The 20829-nt window shown below is 43.1% G+C and overlaps 1 protein-coding gene across 10 annotated transcripts in view; it reads right to left on the reverse strand.

Annotated features, from left to right (window-relative positions):
- Fez1 (fasciculation and elongation protein zeta 1) overlaps positions 1–20829 on the reverse strand; it is a 50819-nt gene that overhangs the window by 23601 nt on the left and 6389 nt on the right. For all 10 annotated transcript variants that reach the window (XM_005004923.4, XM_005004924.4, XM_005004925.3 and 7 more), the window contains 2 exons: positions 18923–19270; positions 9827–9926 (listed from right to left, as the gene is read on the reverse strand). In XM_005004923.4, the coding sequence (XP_005004980.1) occupies positions 9827–9926; positions 18923–19270 (448 nt within the window). The remainder of the gene's footprint in view (positions 1–9826; positions 9927–18922; positions 19271–20829) is intronic.

Genomic DNA, 20829 nt, shown 5'->3' on the forward strand with positions numbered 1-20829 from the left:
CACATAAGCCAGGTGTGGTGGCACACAGCTGCAAGACCAATTCCCTGAGAGGCTGAGACAGGAAGGTCACAAGCTCCAACCTGGCCTGGAGAACTCAGTAAGTTGGAGAGAACCTGTCTCAAAACAAAAAATAGGAAGGGCTGGGGGTGTGGCACAGTGCAAAGGCCCTGGGTTCCATCCCCAGTGGTACACACATACACATAAGAGTTAAATATACACTCAGAGATGACTGTCTTCCACCCCTAGGTTTTTATCCAAAAGAAAAAAAAAAAGCCTACATTCAATGAAGACTTAGACAAGAATGTTCACTTATTTTGCAATATTCAAAGCCTATAAAGAACCCAGTGTTCATCTATAGATGCTTGAAAAAACATACTGTGGACCAGCCATACAAGACTGCTACTAGCAATCAAAGGAATGCACTGTGGATATATTCAGTAACATGAATGAACATCCAAGAAATTCCATTGCCTGGGGGTAGAGCTTAATGGGAGAGCATTTGCCTAGCATATGAAAGGCGTCGAGTTAATCCTCAGGGCTGAATAATAATAGAAAATAATTACACTGAGTTTTAAAAGGCAGACAAAAGTGCATACTTCATGCATCCATGTACATAGAATTCTAGAAAATGCAAAGGCCATGCAGTAAGTAAAAGCAGTGAAGCCCAGAGGCTGGAGATGAGCAGGAGGGAGGGAAGGCAGCCACAGGTTCAACATCCAGAGTGGTGACAGCCACACACACATAACACAACCCGTGAAATTACATACTTCATCAGTGCATCTTGTTATAGGCCAAGCTTCAGTAAAGCTTTGGAAGACAAAAGAAAGCCAAACATAAAACACAAGGCAAAAGCCTCATGACAAGTTGGGTTTACCATGCAAGGTTGATTGAATACTTGAAAATTAATTTGTGTAATTCATCACATCAACGTAATAGAGGAGGTAAACTATATACTCGTCTCAATAAGGGCGGACGATAAAAATATTGGAAGGAAACACGCTAGAATTTAAAGCCATACACTTTAGGTGGAGCACACATTATAATGCACAATGGGTGAGAAAAACCTCACTATGAGGCTCACATTGTTAAATTTCAAAGGAGAAAGGAAAACAGAACATAGAAACACTTCCAGAGAGAACAGAAACCACTGTGGATTTGGGGCTTCTCAACAGCAACTGAAACCAGAGAACAATGCCTTCACAATTCTGAGAATAAGCAAGAATAATTCTCTCTCCAACACAACCCGCTCGAGTGTGTAGCAGGTGAAAGAATGTCTGTGTCTTCTAAGATACAGGTTCCTCTGTGCACTTTTCTCAAGCACACGCTGTTCCCTCCCTGCCCCACCTCCATCCAAACAAAGTGTTATTCCCACACGGTAAACACACGGTCCCAGAGGACGGGACAGGAAAGGAAGAAGGTCCCCAGAAGGAAGGTGAAGGAAATGCTCAGGACAAGTTACACCAAAAATCTAGTGTTAGTCACACCCATTTGTTGTAGGAAAATACTGAATTAACATAATATTTGTTGTTCCCTTTTGTTTTGTTTTGAGAAACTCATGATGATCCTCCGGTCTCAGTCTGCTGAGTGCCAGGATCACAGGTATGCACTACCACACCCAGCAGGTTTTTTAACCACAGTATTGTTCTTTGTTTTTCTTGAGACCTGTGCAGTTCAAGGCTGGCCTTGAGCTCACTTTGTAGCCCAGGCTGGTCTCGAATTTGCAACAATCCTCCTGTCTCAGCTTCCGGAGTGCTGGGACTGCAGGTGTGCACCACCATTCCTGGCATAAAAGTCTGTTCAGTGAGGAGAGGCACCTGCAGAGGGAGCCAGTTCGCAGGGACTGCCAGGGGGTCAACCGGCAGCAGCCTTTAGCCTTGGACACCCCAGGACCAGAGGCAGGTAACCAGGGACACCGAGCTGACTCAGACTATCCAAGCCGAACTGACTAGCCAAGGACACTCCAGTGAAGTGGAAGCCTGACTCTCCTGGCCACTTCTGCCTCCTGGCAAACAGGCTTCCTGCATGGCCACATGGAGTCTGCCCTGCCTCCCATTTCTAGCACCCAAAACTATCAGAGAAATCCTTCTTTATAGATTTAATCAATTACAGATCACAACATTTTTTAAAACTCCATCTGTTCTACACACGTACAGACTTTTTTTTTTACTTTTTTTTTTTTTTTTTTTTTTTTTGTCAAGACAGGGTTTCACTATGCAGCCCAGGCTGGCCTTGAACTCCACACAACTCTCCTGCCTCAGCCTTTCAAGTGTTGGAATTACAGGCATGTACCGCCACACCCAGTCTGGTTTTTTTCTTATACTATATTTCTGTGTACTATATATGGCACACTAACTATATAACATTTATATTGTATTAGGTATCATAACTAACTTAGAGATAATTTATAGGGTACAAGAAAAAGTGCATAGGTTCAATGCAAAAACTACACTATTTGAGTATGAGAGTTGAACAGCTTCAATTTAGGTATTGACAAGGAGTCCTGAGACCAATCTCCCCTCCCCCAGGACACGGTACAACAAACTTTGCTCTCGGGGTCGGGATTTAGCTTAGTGGCACAAGCCCCTGCCTCCCCTCCAAAAAAAACAAAGAAAAGAAAAGACAGAAGCTGAAAAAATGTATATTAAATACAGCGAAATCCTGATTTGGAGCATAACTTATTCTGAAATACACTTGTAATTCAAAGCCCTCATAAAGTGAACCCCATAAGAAATGATGAAAACTCAGATAATTTGCTCCACAGCCCAAAAATAATCATATAAAAATGACTACAGTATTGTAATATAATGCAAAATAATAAAGAAAATTTAAAATATAAAGAAAAATAGGGGGCTGGGGATTTAGCTCAGCGGCGTAAGCACCTGCCTTGCAAGCAGGCAGTCGTGAGTTCGATCCCCAGTACCGATAAAAATGAAAAAGACAAAAAAAAAAAAAAAAAAAGAAAAGAAAAGAAAAACAAATTAACCTGCATTACCTTTGAACACACTCATGGTTGGTGAGAGGCAGACAAGACAGAGGAGGGTTACTGAGTAGGACAACATTCACCATCACTGAGCCAGGGATATAGCTCGGAGGCACAGCACCTGCCAGGCAAGTATGAGGTCCTGAGTTCGATTCCCAGCACCCCCACAAAAATATGATCCCCTATAATACAAATGTGTCATTTATAGCCGGGTATGGTGGCACACACCTGTAATCCTAGCATTCAGAAGGCTGAGGTAGGAGGATCATTGAGAGTTCGAGACCAGCCTGGGCTATAAAGAGAGCTCAAGGCCAGCCTGAACTACATAGTGAAACTCTGACTCAAAAAGAAAAAAATAACATTCACTATCACTGACAGAATCGCTGCTATCTATTAGCTCAATGGAATCTTTTTGTTTTGTGCAAATTTAGCAAGGAGCCTCTCCAATGACACTTGCTTTTGCCTCTTTTTGAGAGTTTTGTGGACATGAGACAGTGCATTGTTGCTAAACAGGTTCATCGCTCACACTGTCACGGCCTTCTTCAGGTGGTGTTTTCTGCAAAGTTCTGTACAGTTTCCTACAGTTTACACAACTGCCTAATCTCCGCCCTTTTCTCCTCTTCTGCGGGTGAGACCTCCTCCATGGCCTCTTGCTGTTGGGAGAGGATCACCTCCAATCCCACAGCATGGTAGTGGGGAAACCACTGGTTCAGCTGTGACCACATGACATTCAGCTTCATGCATTACTCATATTGCACAATGTTCCTTGTTTTCAAGCTAAAACTTATCACGAATTTTTGCTCACCTTGCCGTACAAGTTACTCACATCCCAAGGTTATACTGCAATTGCTATTATTTATTGAGAGGTAGGGTTATAGGTCATTTTTTTCTGTTTTCTTTTTGCTTGTCAGGGTTTCCCTCTATAATGAACATGGAATGACTTTCGTAAAGATTTAAAAGATAAATAAACATTAAATACAAATTCAAAAAAAATAATAGAAATATCTACTTCCGTGTAAGTGGACGGGGAGATTCTTTCTTTTTTGGGGGGGTGGGGAGGGGTACTGGGAATTGAATTCATGACCTTGTGCTTGTCAAGCAAGCACTTGTGCCACTGAATTAATTCCCCAGCCAGGAAATTCTTGATGTACAGCTGACATTTTCCCTTTTTTTGGATCAATATCACAGATGGGTAAGAGTTCATATCTATGTGAATAAATGGAAATTATGAATGCAAAAAAAATACTGAATTAACTACAGATTAATGACAATCCTACATCACAAAGGTAAAAGCGTACATCTGAGTTCGGGCGCTGTGTAAATGAACTGAATCTAGGCACACATCTGCAATCCTACTGCACAAGAGACTGAGGCAGGAGGATTGTCACAAGTTGGAGACCAGTATGGGCCACATCACAAGTTCAAAGTTAGCCTGAACTACACAGCAAGACCCTACTTCAAAAAAATAAATTAAATCTTCATCATATATATATAGATTGAACCCAGGAATCACACATGGTAAGCATGTACTCTACCACTGAGCTGGCCCCCAAATTGCTAATTTTAAGACTTAAATTAATGTTACAGTACTTATAGGTGGGGCTTTGGGGAGGTGTGGTACTCCAGCGGATTACATCACTGATGAGTTCAGAGCTCACTGTGATGTTGGGAGGGGAGCCTGGTGGGAGGAGGTGGTCACCGGGGCGTGGCCTGGAAGGCTCCATCTGCCTTCCTCCACCTCTGACCTATCTTCCTATGGACTGAAACCTCTACAGAGTATGAGCCAAAATAAACCTTTCCACCTCTAAATTTAGGACACTGGGTCTAGGCACACACTTGCCTCAGTGATGAGACAGTAACTAAGACAGTGGCGGTGAAGACAGGGCAAAAGTGCCATTGCAGGCTCTTATCATTAAAGCTCTAAGAGGTCTGCCATCCTTGAAACACAAATAGCAATGTAAATATGCTGCCAGAAAACTAGAACTCTACACCCAAAGCAAAATAAACAAAAACTGCTGGAAGAAATAAAAGCAGTCACAACCATAGATCAGGGAAAGACAGACACAAGGGGCCCTGACTTAACAGTACTTAAAAAGGACTATTTAACTTTGTTAAACTATATATAGTGAAAAATAAATAAGTCAACTATATACAGTCGACCCTCAAGTTACAACTGGCCTCACGTACAAACAACTCAGTTTATAACTGGACTTCTAGGTTGAACACACAATCAAAGTCTTCAGTTACAACCTGATTGCCGGCTGCTTGTGCACAAAGACTCCTGGTGCCAGAAAAGATATGTAAGTGTACATAAGCATCAGTCTAAACCCAGATGGGCACGTTTGTGGCTATGATTTCGGTCAGTGCTTTATATTTGCTACCAAAAGGCGTCCAAAAAGCTAAAAAAGAAGTGAAGGAAGGAAAGCATGGCAAAGAAAGCCATCACAATAAAAAGAAGAAGGAAGAGTGTGTGTGACCCATCTCGGTACTATGCACAGCGTGCTGGATTCCATCATCTCTACATTCTTTTACAGAGAAGAGATTTGTAAAAGGGAGCTAGTGTTGCTAAAGGTGTTACTCCGATTAGTAAGTTACCATCAACAGTGCTAGACAAGGAAGGAAGGCTATTATAAGTGTGGATAAGCAACAGGCAGATGGCAGGTTGTGGCCTGAGTCTGTAATTTGTCAAAAAGCTAGGACTATAAATGCAGATCTTGTAAGGAATAATCCATCGACGAGTAATAATGGTGAAACATTTCATGCCTGTAAGGGGTGGTTTCAAAATTTTAAAGTGAGAACTGGGGTTTATAACATAACTAGGCACAGTAACGCAGCCAGTGATCATAAAAGAGCAGCTGAAAACCACATAAACCACTTTGAAACAATGACACAGAGAGATGGTTTCAGCTGTCATCAAGTTTTTCACTGTGATGAAACTGGTCTTCTCTGGGAGCAGATGCCCAGGAGAGAATATACTACTCAGGCAGAGAAGAAAATGCCAAGCCACAGCCTGTGAAGCCTTATTGTTATGTGCCAATTTGAGTGGTGACCTCAAGATAAAGCCTCTCTTGGGTTATCCCTGGAGTGTTCAGAAAACATAAAGTCATGAAGAATAGGCCGAGGGTCATGTGGAGATCTAACACGAAAGGCTGGGTAACAAGAGTACTTTTTCTTGAGTGGCTTGGGAAGGCTTGCTGTCCTACTGTTAGGAAATATGTAGAGGACGAAGGTTTACCACTCCGGGTTCCCCTCACCATGGACAGCGCTCCTGCCTTCTCCCTGAGATTCGGAAGAACTGGCTGAAGAACTCCTCTCCTGCAGCCTATGGACCAGAAAGCTATAGCTAACTTCTGTTTTGTTTTTTGTTTTTTTGAGATCGCATCTCGTTATGCAGTTCAAGCTGGGCTGGAACTCACTTTGTAGCCCAAACTGGCCTCAGGCTCGCACCAATGCTCCTGTCTCAGCCTCCTGGGTGCTGCGGTTACAAGCATGTGCCACCATGCCTGGTAGTTATAGCTAACTTTAAGAAACTATACACTGAGAAGTCTTCCTAAAGTGCTTCTAGATGGTCTCAGATACAGATTTAACCCTTAAAGAGTTCTGGAAGGAACATTACAATATCCTTTCCTGTGTGGGGTTAATTGCAAGTTCGAAAAACCCTGGCCCAATGTCCCTCTAACGACACAGAAATCTGCCTGGAATAAAGCATGACCTAAAACTATAAAGGAGAGAGGCTTCAAAGGCTGTATAGAGGAACCTGAGCCTCCAGTTGACCCTGTGTCACGATAGCAGAGTCACGATAGCAAGTCAGTTGTCACATTCACTTAATGACAATGACATGTCATACTACGGAACAGTGTTAAAGAAAAGACACAGACAACCTTACACCAGTTTTTAGTTCTAAAAGGCTGAGACCTACTGAGCCAGAAGCAGGTTCTAGTGGGCTAAGGATTCCCCCAAGAAAGGACACCAGAGAGCCAGATTCCTGATGTTCCCATGGATGGGGACTCTCCTTCCCAACAACACCCACCTTCCATGTCACCCTCCCTTCCTGCAAGCTACAGATGTCAGCTTAAATATTGAGTACAGTGTGAAATTACTGTTTTGGGTAAACTAGGCACATTCTATAATTTTTTGGTGAATACAATAGGAAAATTGTTGGTTTTTCTCCTAACATACACATACAACCTTTTTTTTATTATGAAAAGATTAGTTATGGGGTGTTTGGTGAGGTTCAGAACACATGATGGGTATTTCCATTATTTCTTATGGGAAAAATAGTCTTGGCTTACAACCGACTTGAGTTACAACCACCCCTCATGAACAAACTGAGTTCATAAGTCAAGGATCCGCTGTACATGTGTTATTTTGATTTACAGCAAAACAAAAATGACTCTTCTTATAGTCGCAATTTGATAATATCTATACTATTCAGTGAAATTAGAGTCACAAGGGCAAGCATGAACAGGTTGAGAGGAGCAATAGCTCCCAAAATGAAGCACCTTCCAGGCCATACTGGAACCCCCGGAGTACGGCTGGGTGTGTGCACCCATGTCTGCTGGCACTAGGTTGGTTCTGCATATTTTACAGAAGGAATTCAGAGCACCTAGTGAGCCATTTAAACTGAGGTTCACTAAAGAGCTTCCACTGTAATTAATCCAAATAATAAAGGAGTAAGCAATAGAAAAGCCTTCCTCTATCCACTCTCGCTCTCCCAGGGATTAGATGGAAGACTGCCACAAAGCACCACACAAGGTCATCCTCCCCAGGCGTCACTCAGTTTGCCTTGAAAAATATGAGCCCTTTTGAGGGAAATCTGCAGAAGGGGATAAATTAGTCCTCTGGAAGGACAGGTCATCTTATATATCCATTGGCTTAATCCACAAGATGAACCAGAAAGGTGGCCAAAGAGATAACAAATCAAAATCTGCCATTTGCAGCATGATGGGCCTGATTTAATTTCAGTAACTAAATTTATTCCATTATTGCCTCCTTCTTTGCATTTTGAGTAACGTCTCAGCACCGTACACATATTTGCTGCAAAACAAAACAAGCAGGCAAGAGCTCAAAACAGCACTGCAGACGCAGCTGTAGCGTCTGCCTAGAAGTCTGCAGCAAAACAGTCTCCAGGTTATCACCTTGCCTGTCTCGGTCAATGGACATTTGAGGTTCTGAGTATTTTGGATTTAATGGTCACAAGATGAAGAAGGGTACACAATCACTTTCTAAATAAGTCAGCCAAATGTCGATCTCTGTGCTGTGTTATTTTGAGCAATCATCTGCAGATACACTGGTCCAGTAAAAGGAATGTGTTTCCAGTTCTCTTACTTTGGACTCAGTGCAGGAGCACCTAGGAAGATGAGTCCGCACCCCAAGCCCAGCGCTTTGCAGCATCTTCTGTGCTGTGCCAACCTTTCCTGATACACAACTGTCACACTTCCTTCATACCTAATCTTAGAAAACCAAGCAAGGCAGAAATTACCCTTTAACATGCTCGGAGCCATTAAATGTTTTTACATTTTGCTACCGGGTAAATGTTTGTAGCCCCTCAAAATTTTTATGTTAGCCGAAGGTGACGGTACATGCCTTGATAACCCAGCACTCAAGAGGGTGAGGCAGGAGGATCACTGCAAGTTCGAGACCAGCCTGGGCTACAATGTGAGCTCAAGGCCAGCCTGAACTGCATAGTGAGACCCTGTCTCAAAAAGATTAAAAAAAAAAAAAAAATTATGTTGAAATCTCAGCCTCCTAAGTGATAGCATTTGGGAGTTCATTAGGTCATGAGGATGGAGCCCACAGAAATGGAGTTGGTGCCTTGTAAAACAGGCTCAAGGACGTTTGTTTATGCCTCCTGCAATGTGAGGACACAGCAAGAAAATACTGTCTGGGAGCCAGGAATCGGGCTCACTCCAGATTCTGAATCGCCCAAGTTTGCTTTTGGACTTCCAGGCTCTAAAACTGGAAAATAAACCTCTGTGGCCTGTAAATCATTCAGCCTAAGACATTCTGCTATACAGACCGGGACACCATCCATGCTATATAGGCAGAGTCAGCCAGAAGGGCAGTCCTCCCAAGGGTCATTTCCCTCAGTTTATGCAAACCATCTCCAAAGGGGTCTCTTTATCAGAAGTCCTTACTGACTACCTGAGGCCACTTTGTTCCTTGGCACTAGTGCCCACAGACAGTGACGCTGGCCCAGACACACAAACGTCTCCTTGGTTGATTCATAAAAAATTCTTGGATTGGAGATACAGCTCAGTGGTAAATTCTTGCCAAGTATGTACAAGATTCTGAAAGGAAGGAAGTTCTTCCCCACTTCCAGGCTACTTGTTCACAACATTGCCTTTGATGCATCTGAACTCTTTATCAAATCAGAAAAATCGGGTTTTTAAAAAACCATCATTATTTGAACACAGAGGAAGCCTGCGATAGTCAGTCCCCTCCTCTCTTCACCCACAGTCTCATTCAGCAGGTTACAGTGCAGAAATCAATAGTGGTAGTTATCCGCGGGGGCGGGGGGAGGGGTGCGGCTCAGCCATAGAGAGCATGCTGAGCATGCGCACAGGCCCCAGTTCGCTCTCCAGCACGCATGCACACGTGCACACATGCGCACACGCACACTGAAGTTATCCGCACTTATACTTTTTAGCCAGAAACGCTGCGGGCACCTCGAATACATCAGATGTCCCTCTTATCTCATTTTTTTAAAATCTGGCTCCAAACTCATCAGACTCACAGCAATGATTTCCGGCCGCCGCTGTGGATGTCTGCTGAGCTGCCCAGTGTGCATCTAACTGGATCCCACCTCTTCCCCAGCCCGCTAAACAGGGGGCCCCAGAGGGGTACCTCGGTGTCAGAACTGTTGCCGTTCAGAGCCTCGATGTTTGGGTCCCTCCAGTCTTCAGAGAGTGAAGGGATGTAATTGTCCGTCAGCGCGTCCCAAACCCTGAAAACAAAGAGAGCTCTCATTAGCGCGCATCTGTGGCCGCCCGCCTGGAGACAGGAAGAGCCGGCCTGCGGGAGAGGCTGCCGAGTGTCGCCTCGGGTCATCTGCCCTCCAGCCCCGAGGCAGAGCTGCTGAGAACCAGAACGCGCGTGCGGGGAGAAAGAGAGGGCACACCGGGCCTGGCCTGGCGCAGCTGGCAAGGGTGTTCGCCCACGGCCCCGAAATCAATCTGTACCCCAAGCAAACAGTCGCGCTGGGAATCTAAGACGTGCCTGCGCTCCTTTCCTAGGGGTAGAGGGGGTGAGCAGAAGAGGGGAAAAGGGGATCTGGGCTGATTTTCTGAATAAATCTCAATAAAAATTAGGGTGGCCATGCAGTTTGCATAGCTTTCCATTTCAATTAACTCCTGAGGTCTGCCCTGGGACAGGGGTGACGCCAGTGCAGTGACTGCTCTCTTATCACCTGGGTGGCACAGTCCTGCCCTCTCCTAGTGAGAATCTGCGCCTGCTGTGACTCCATGGTGGTTACTCTGGCGAACACAAAAGGAATGAAAAACTCACCTCCAGCTGCAGTCTGTTTTTAGTAGGGGAGGGTGAGGCTCCTTTTGTTACATTTTTTTTAAAAATTCTGACAGTACATTAAGCTGCACGTGGTGGCACATATATGTAATCACTGCACTCAGGAGGCTGAGACAGGAGGATCACTGCAAGTTTAAGGCCAGCCTGTACCATATAGTAAGTTCAAGGGCAGTCTGAACTCCATAGTACAATCCTGCCTTAAAAATAAGAAAAGAAGGCCAGGGATTTAGCTCATCTGGGCAGGGGATTTAGCTCAATGGCTCAAGTACTTGCCTGGTAAGTGCAAAGTTGTGACTTTGATCCTTGGTACCAAAAAAAAAAAAAAAAAAAAAAAAAAAAAAAAAAAAAGGAAAATTCTGATAGTACATTATAACAACGTTCTTTTTTAAAAAAATAATTCTTATCACTTGACTATTATTTCAGAAAGATTTCTTTGAGGAAAAAGAGGGAAGGTTGGGAAAACTTCTGAAGTCTCAAACATTTACATATCAGGAAAATACATAAATTAGTCAACGCCAGGAGATGAGTGGAAATCAGTAAATTAAGTTTCTAACAATGTCAGCAACAAAAAACAGTAGCACCTGCATTAATGTTAGGTAAGTCAGATGTGGTGATACGTGCTTATAATCCTAGCACTCTGGGAGGAGGAGGTAGGAGAATCACATTTCAGGCTGGGTAACTTAGTGATTTGGAGCAAGACTCTTGTTTCAAAATACAAAATATTTACTTATGTATTTGTGTGTGCAGTGCCCAGGATTGAACCCAGGGCCTTGAGCATGCAAAGCAAGTGCTTTAACACTGAGCCACATCCCCAGCCTTAAAATATCTTTTTAAAAGGGCTGAGGATATAGCTCAGTGCAAAGGCTTTGGGTTTAATTCCCCATACCACCAAAAATAAGAATAAAAAATAAATAAAAAGAAAGAACAAACTTGTGAGACCAAAATTTAAGAAGACATTGCATTTAGATAAACTAGCCCAGTGCAATAGCCTTTTAAAAATAAGCAAATATGGCCAGGGATTTAGCTCAGTTGACATAAGCGGTGCCTGGCAAGCACAAGGTTGTAAGTTCGATGCCCAGTACCAAAAAAAAAAGCAAATATGTTTCCATAGGGATCAAATTCATGTTGTAAGATAAGTGCAAAATAGATGCAGATATCAGAGAACCAACACTTGGAATCAGATATATAACCATAACATGAGTTATGTAATAAACACACGGGTGCTTTTTTTTTTTTTTTTTGAGGTAGAGTCTCACTATGTAGACTAGGTTGGGCTTGAACTCACTATGTAGCTTAGACTGTCCTCAAACTCACAGCATCTTCCTGCCTCAGCCTCCAGAGTGTTAGGTATACAGGCGTGTGCCACCAACCCACTTCACAGGTGCTATTAACATAAAATCAGGAATGAACAGCATATGATGTAGAAGGAATACATGTGCACCATGCATGCAATGGAAGATGAAACCAAATCAAAAAACATAATTTGCTGGCAGTGCTTGAAGCACTTGCTTGTTTGCTATTTTTCCACCACAAAAAAACACTTTTGAGAGAACTCAAGTGCTCATGACACAACTTAGCAGCAGGATGTCAGAGCCCACTTCTCAAACCCTGGGTGAGAACCCATTAGGCACTGTAAGAGCTACCTCATTCCAGGATAATTCTAAATCCAAGTCCCATTAGCGCACTGCAGCCAAGAGGTAAACTCAATTTCCTGAAGGCACCACACCCACTGGAGAGGCCGTGGGGCTCCTCAGCTCTGCTGTAATGCACTCTGCTCTGAGGAGGAACAAACCTCCAGGAACTGAGCTGCAGATTTGTCCCTGCAGGAGGTGCCTGGAGAAGACAGATTCAGCAAAGCTCAAAGTAGGCAGGAATCTTTTGTATCTTCCCTACCCCAGGTGGGGCAGAAGCTGGGAGCTTAATAGATTGTCCACTGACCAGTGACCTTGAGGCTGCAGTATCCTTAAAGTAGCAACTGGGAACTCAGCCATCCAGGAGTGCCTGTTTCTCTCCTCTGACTCTTGACTGACACTCTTTGGAATTTATCTCCTAATTCTAAATCCTAGACACTTCCCTAAACCTTTATTTCCATGGAATTTCAAACTATCTTCATTTCTTCTTTCTTCTTTTTGGATATACATTTTATCCTTTAAAGTTTATAAATGACCTTTAAGACAAGCTGCTGTCTCCTCTGTGTAATTGCTGCATTCCAACCCTACCTATTCCATTTCCACTCAACCACCACAGTGCAGCCCACGCCCACTGAGCACTCACTAGGGGTCGAGTGCCATCTAAGCTCTGCATGCTAGCTGATGTGTTCGCTCCTCACCACAACTCTACAAAGCAGACATCTCAAGAGGAACACTTAAGACACAGTGAAATTAATTACCTGTCTAAGGTCACATAGCGAGTAGTAGGATTTGAACCAGGGCCTCCCAGCAACAGAGCCCATACTCTCACCACTTAACAATTTCAAGTCTTTATGATTTACCTGATGACCGACACTGATACAAGGATCATAATGATGTACCAAGATCCAAATCACAGCCTACATCAGCTGGCCCTGCATGCAAACCCACACCAACATTACGTGGACTTTGTGTTTTCATCAGTCTGCTTGAGAAGTGGCAGGGCAGAAGGTGTGTGACAGCTTCCAGTCTGGGTCCCCAGTGCCTGGGAGGCAGAGGCAGGACCCCAGCAGGCAGCCAGTCACAGGGACAGAGGAGCCAGCAGCAGGAGTGGAAGACAAAGCTCTCTGTAAGGAAGAGAACCAGAAGGGCTCAAGGGGTGGACTGTAGCACTTCGCTTCTCATGGCTGGGGGGTGCAGCTCAGATAGGAAGCACTCATTGAAGATGGGCATGGTCCTGGGTTTCATCCCTAGGACTGAAACAATGTTTTAAACTCCACTTCTCCAAGAATTAGTATGCTATTTACATTTCCTCTTACCTTAGAGAAAGAAGACGCTGTGAGCCATCCACACTATCATTTAACAGAGATAGCTAAACAGCTCACCTTGGCCCTTACCACTGTGTCACCGTGACACTGAGATTCTGTTTGCTATCCTGGACCTCACAATAGCAAAAAACGCTTTTTATGTTCCTAGTTTACAGCGTGGGCTCAGGCACCTGTAAAGTTGACTAAACTATGGTTTCCCACAGAGGGCAGGCATTTGGAAAAGGATGCTGGCAGGGATGAGCAAAGCCAGGAGAGGGGGTTGTGCCAACCCAACTATGTTCAAAAGGCTGCAGGGCCTGAGACCTGCCACATGGCCACCTGGGTCCCATCAGCCCTGACAAATAAATACATACACACAAGCAACCTCACACATACCTATGAGCCCATTTCTGACAATATGGTAAGCGGCTTAAGAGGCTAATTAAAATTTCTTCCCAGGTACATTTCCCTTAATTCCCCCCTTGGCAACTACTTGCCTTGTTCAGGGCTTTGTTTATATCCAGTCATAAAAAATACTCGCACTTAAATATGTTAACATGAATATGATTTTGCAGTTCATGTGGAGGGATTAGGAATTATTGCAAATGCCTTTGCACAACTTTTAAAATTCTTCCAAATGTTTAAATAGAATCAACACCACCTGACTATATTAATGTTTTTGGATCATTGAACACAGCTGTTTGCAGTCTCTCTGTTTGAATGTTCACTTTGTATTCTTTGATACTGTGATTTGAGCAACTATTTCCAAGATGATAATATGTAATCTATTAGCAGGTGATTTCTTACTATTATGTTTTTTTTTTTTGTAGTTCTGTATTACGTGTACCCTTACACCACTTTGTTTTGTTTTGTGTTTTTCTCTTTTTCCTCTTAAATAAAATTAAAAAAAAAAGTTACTATTAAAAAAAAAAAAAAAAAAAAAAAAAAACTCTGCCTTCTATATGAGGAAACAAACTGCTAAGAAAACCTCTTATCGACAACTTTGATAACCATTGTTGATAACCTTGTACTCTGTTCTACATCATGTGCTATGTCTATCCTTGGTTTTGAGTGACAGCTTTGTTTTCCATATTTGACTATATTCTCTCCCCCCCCCAAAAGTAATAAGAACTAGGAGTAATAAAATCCAAAATGTGTAAATTTTGTTGTAAAAAAGAGAAGGAAAAAAAAAGAGCTCTATGGATATAACAGCAATTGTGTTTAGGGGTGTTAAATAGCTGACTATATTAATGTTTTTGGATCATTGAACACAGCTGTTTGCAGTCTCTCTGTTTGAATGTTCACTTTGTATTCTTTGATACTGTGATTTGAGCAACTATTTCCAAGATGATAATATGTAATCTATTAGCAGGTGATTTCTTACTATTATGTTTTTTTTTTTTGTAGTTCTGTATTACGTGTACCCTTACACCACTTTGTTTTGTTTTGTGTTTTTCTCTTTTTCCTCTTAAATAAAATTAAAAAAAAAAGTTACTATTAAAAAAAAAAAAAAAAAAAAAGAAAACCTCTTATCAATCAGCTTTCACCCTCTGACTATTAAATACAGTGTTTCCTTGTCCCCAATTTAAAGAATATCTGACGAGTGCTTTAAACTCCACTTTTCCAAGTGCCGATTGCCATGGTGGCTCTTGCTTGTAATCCCAGCACTCAGGAGGCTGAGGCAGGAGGACTGCTGCAACTTCAAGATCCGTCAGGCTATGTAGTGAGTTCAAGGCCAGTCTGAACTACATAGTGAGACTCTATCTCAAAAAACAAAACAACAACAACAACCAAGTATATCTGATGACAGGAAGTTTACTGATTGTGTGGACTTTATACTTAACCCATTTTTATCCCAGGCAATCGTTCCCACATGTGTGGCTCCTCTGTGTGAAGGGTACTGGTAACAGCAGAGAAGGATCCCAGGAAGGAGGAAGTGGAGTGAGGGTTGTTGTTAGGTTTGTATCTAGCTGTCCCCTCAAAGACTCACTGTCAAAGGTGGGGCTTTTTCAGAATTGCTGCTCTAGAGTGTTTGATGCTGGGATTAAGGGTGATACTAAATCAGGGCACTGATTGGTTTGACATTGCTCTAATCCCAGTAGCCTAGATACAATACAAAAGGGACAGATGTTGACAGGCCCCTTGCTTGCTTACTTTTGCTGCCTTCTCCCTGCCATGAACTGTTTCTCCTTTGCAGTGCCCCTCTGCCATGCCACCCTGCCTCGGAGCCTGCCTAGTATGGACTGAAAGCTATGCAAACTGTGAGCCAAATAAGCCTTTCCTCTTTAACTTTGGGTATCGGATATTTGTCTCAACATCAAGAAAAGTAACTAAGACAGTTGTCCATTCCCATTTGGTAGCAGCTGTAGAGGTCTGAAATATCAGGTCCCATCTCTTCCAGAGAAGGGGAAGGATGCTCACACATACACACAAAGATTCTGAAGTAGTTTCTGAATTTAAAACCAGAAAACATACACAGCATTCAAATCTGACTCTTGTTGAAGGCCTAAAACTTCCATGCTCTGACAATGAAAAGATAAACTGACATCCCAACTTACTGGCCATATAATTCCAAATGAGAGTTAAAGAAATCAAAATTTAGCTAGGCATGGTGGCATACACCTGTAATTCCAGCACTCAGGAGGCTTTGGCAGGAGGACTGCCACAAGTTCAAGGCCAGCCTCGGCTATATGATATTATCATAAAGAAAGAAAGAAAGAAAGAAAGAAAGAAAGAAAGAAAGAAAGAAAGAAAGAAAGAAAGAGCAAGCAAGCTATTCAAAACTTCTAAGGAAGTCATTGCATCTGTTTTATGATGTGTGCCAGCTTTGAGGAGCTTAGTTTAATCAAGAAGTTTGGCTTCTGTTTCTTAGCTCTAATCCCACCCAGAGGGACATGGTAATGCACACCTGTGATCCCAACACTTAGGAGGCTGAGGCAGGAGGATTGCCATGAGTTCAAGGTCAGCCTGGGATATACAACAAGTTCAGGGCTAGCCTGGACTACATGGTGAGACCATGTGTGAAAAAATACATAAATACATAAAAACCCTACTGGAAACATTTTCAACTCATTTGTAGATGAAACAGTCTTCTAAATACCAAACCCGACCAGGCTTAGCACTGTAACACTAGAAGAGATTTGCAACCAGATTAGACAACATGTCATTCTTTTCCTCTGCTTGGTCATGATTTCACAGTGGAAATAGCCAGGTAGTGGCTGTAAACCCAAGTGTGTAGTGTAATTCTGATGTTCAGTTTAAGTTGAAAAGAGTTTTCAACTTAGAGTTACTGAATGCCTAGGAAGCACAGTGCCATTTTTTTTCCCTCCTTGTCCCCTGTCCCCACTTTATCTCTAAGGAATTATTTACCCTGCGGCCTCTTAGCTGCGGTCAGTGAAGCAGTCAAGTCAGGAAAACCAGGCTGGGCAGACCCATACACAGTCCCGTGTGATGGCAGTTAACATCGAGTGGCCGCTGCTGAGGAGGTGGAGGAGAGGATGGACCTGCTACCAGGTCTTCATTCTCCATGAGGCAGAGGCAGGGCTCAGACAGGGGTTAAGTGATTCGTCACATAGAAAGGGATGCATCTTAAAATGTCATTTTCAGACCACATCCCAGGCAAGGGAAGATAATGAAGCTCTTTGCAAGTCCTTAGCCCTGCTTCATGGAGACTGAGCTCTGCAGGTTCCAAGATAAGAACCCACACGGCCACTAGCGTTAAGTGACTTGCCCAAGGTCACACAGTGCATTGGTGAGAGTACAAAAATTAGAATCCATATTCTTTGTGTTTCCAGTTCATAGCTTGATGCACTGGAATGAAAAAAGATTCCATGTAACAAAGCCCCACAGCCATAATTGCCTGACTCACAGAAATTGAACAAATTCTAACAGGCTCAGAATTTAAAAAGAACCAGCGGGAAACTTGAATTGAATTGAAACACATAGCCCGCAGAGGTAGCACCGGTCACCATTAATTAAAAAGCACAGGAGGAAATGGTGCAGACCTAGAAATACACTGCCTGGACCTGCAAAGCCAGCTACTACCACTCATTCTCTATTCAGTGTTTCATTCAAAAATGCTATTTACCTACGACACAACAAATGGGGACAGTAACAGTGAATAAGATACACACTTCCCTCTCCCAGAGATGCAGGCTAGCAATCAAATAAGCAGCTCATTTCTAAATGCTGTCAGGAGTGTCCACAACTCTGGTCCCCTTATTTAAGAGCAACTCTTCCCAATCAAGTTCATAGAAAGAGAAACCAGTCTGGGGGTGGGGTTCAGTGAAAGAACATTTGTCTAGCATGCACCAGATCTTGGGTCAATTCCCCAGCATGGCAAAAACAAACCAATTAAATTAAAAGAAAGCACAGCTACTCCAAACTCCCATGAGCACCTAGTTGACATGCAATGTTTCCTAAGAATTGGTGTGTATAAGGGGCTAGGGATTTAGCTCAGCAGCATAAGCGCCTGCCTTGCAAGCAGGCAGTCGTGGGTTCGATCACTGGTACTGATAAAAAGGAAAAACACAAAAAAAAAAATTAAAAAAAAAAGAATTGGTGTGTATTGTGCTAGCTCTATCAGGAACATGCATATTTTTCTAAATGCCTAAAACACCTGTAATTGATGTTAATAGATGCTCTTTTTCCCTTTCTAGTCCCTCCTTGAATAGTACTTTTTTCTGATTCCTTTTCCTTACTAACTGCTAAGACCTTGGAAGTTTGCCAGTAAGTGACCCAGAGAATCCGCACACAGTTTTTGACTGTGTGACTCAGATCCCTGTTTATTTTGTCCTGGGTCATTCCCTGGACTCTCAGTTAAGCTTGGGTGCTTTATTATTTGCACATATCTTAATACTGAGGATAATTTTCCAAGACTACAAACAATTTTAAGATTTTCATAACTCTGGTACTTCCTGAGGCAAATAGGTCCAATAATAGATTCTTCTATCATTGTTTTCTGGTACTGGTTTCTAATATTTGAGTTGATTACCACTGACATAAAGACAACTGCCTTGCATGGTGACACACCCTGTAATCCCAGGATTCAGGAGGCTGAGGCAAGAGGACTGAACATTCAAGGCCACCTCAGTCTTCATAGCCTGGACTACGTAGCAAGACTCTGGCTCAAAACAAGATAAGAAAGTAGCATGACTGTAAATTTTTCTTTTTCCTTTTTATCTTTGATTTTTATGAGACAGAGTCTCACTGTGTAGTCCAGGCTGGCCTCAGATTTATGGCGCTCCTCCTGCCTCAGCCTCTCAAGTGTTGGGCAAGTCTTAAGCTAAGAAAACTTTCTGTAGGTATCTCCCTGAAAAGGGACATAGAAATATGTCACAGGTCACCAGAGCATTGCCCCACGGGCAGCATAAAAATTAAATAAAGTGCCATGTAAATCCACAGACAACAATTAGCCTTAGGTCAAAGAGCCCAGGCTACAGGGCTCTCATCTGACGCTGGAGAGGACAAATAAGACTTCTTACTCCTCATCCTGCAGGGTCTCCTCCTCCTCCTGGATCTGTAACTGGTTCTTCACGGGAGCCAGGTTCTCTGTCTTGGCATTGTAATTCCGAAAGCAGACATTGAGCTTCTCATCAAATTCGTTCACGAGGTCCTCCATGGACTTGAAGCTGATAATTTCAGAAGAGAAATTCTCCAGCTCAGAGAGGGAGGGGTCCTCCAGATGGTGGGGCGATGAGCCATAGAGACAGCGGGGCTTCTCCTCCGGGTCCTCGGAGCAGCAGGGCCGAAGGTCCTCAAACTCTTCGTCCAGACTCACCAGGGGGGCCTCCATCCTTGCAGCACAACGGAAACTTCCAGAATCCGTTTCCCTGTAAGAAATAAGCAAAGCAATGTGAGTTCGCCCTGGGCATTTGTACCAGTCCTGCAGGGAGCCAGGATCACATATTGCATTATCTACATCCATTCAAAAGCAACAGATTCCACTTCCCTGGCATCTGTAGTTTCTGTGCTCCCCCACTACTGTGTGCACAAAGACTTCTCAGATCACTGAGTGTGTTAACTATATACATTAATAACTAAACCACGGGAACTTTGAGATACACCTGATTCCAGTTACCTGCTCCACAAAACAAAGCACAGTGGTTACACACACATGCAGCTCCTGCTCAAATCTGCATTCTCCTCGGAGCCCCTACCAGCTGGGACCTGAGGCAAGTTCCTTAATTTCTCTATGCTTTCTTTTATTCTTCTCATGACAGCAGTAATAACAGGTTCAATCTAAAAGGGTCTTTATAAGATTAAAGGAGTAAACACACACATACACACACACACACAAACTGTGCCTAGTAGATAATAAATACCAAGACTGAGCTGAGATATAGTTCAGTCAAGTATGTGCGAAGCCTGGGGTTCAGTTCCTAGGGCCACAGAAGACATAAATAAATAAATGCCAATGCAGTTCGACACTCTCTGTTATTATTATTATCATAGGTCTTCATCTCCACCAACAGGCTCCAAAACTGCAAGGTTGTCATAACTCAGTTGGCAAAAACAAACGAACAAAAAACTGACCGAGCTGGTTATGGTTTTAATTTATCCTATTTCCTCTTTCAATGCAAAAGTATTAAAATTTTAAGTTATAAAGGTGGTTGGGGGCTGCTCATTGTTAGAGCATAAATTTTACATTCATGAGGCCCTGGGTTCAATCCCCCCAGCATGAAGTAAATTCATAGTTATCCCAGGCCCAGGGGATGAAAAGCAGAATATGCATTCTGTTACTGCCTTTCCCAATTTGAAATAATCTAAATTCTGGAATATATCAGACCCTGAGGGTTTGGATAAGGTACTGTGGACCTGGATATTAGTCACTTTTTTTAGTTGGGGGGAATTGTTTGTTTTACATGCCACTAGAGACTGAACCCAGGGCCTCTGGCCTGAGCTACATTCCCCACCCTTTTTCTGTCTTCAGCGTGACACAGTATCTTGCCAAGTTGCCCAGCCTGGGCTCAAACTTGTGATCCTTCTTTTGCCTTAGCCTCCCCGATGGGATTATAGGTATGCATTCCCAACCCCAGGTATTTGTTTTCTGAGACAGGGTCTCACCATGTAGTCCAGGCTAAATTTGAACTAGTTAAGTATCTCAGGCTGGCCTCAAACTCCCAGTCCTCCAACCTCAACTTCCTGAGTACAGGGATGGGGGGTGGTGAGACAGGGTCTCAAAAAACAAAAACAAACAAACACTATATAGCCCAGGCTGGTCTCCAACTAGCAGCAATCCTCCTGCCTCAGCCTCCAAAGCACTGCAATTACAGGTATGTAGCACCATGCCCAGCTTGAGTGCTGGGACTATTAGTGTATGTCACTATGCCTGGCTATTTTTACTTAATTATTTATTTCTAGCAGCGCTAAGAACTGAATGCATTCTAGG

This window comes from Cavia porcellus, unplaced genomic scaffold (genome assembly GCF_034190915.1).
Source record: "Cavia porcellus strain 051 isolate PalLab524CR breed Dunkin Hartley unplaced genomic scaffold, mCavPor4.1 scaffold_9, whole genome shotgun sequence".
In the NCBI taxonomy this organism is placed as follows: Eukaryota; Metazoa; Chordata; class Mammalia; order Rodentia; family Caviidae; genus Cavia; species Cavia porcellus.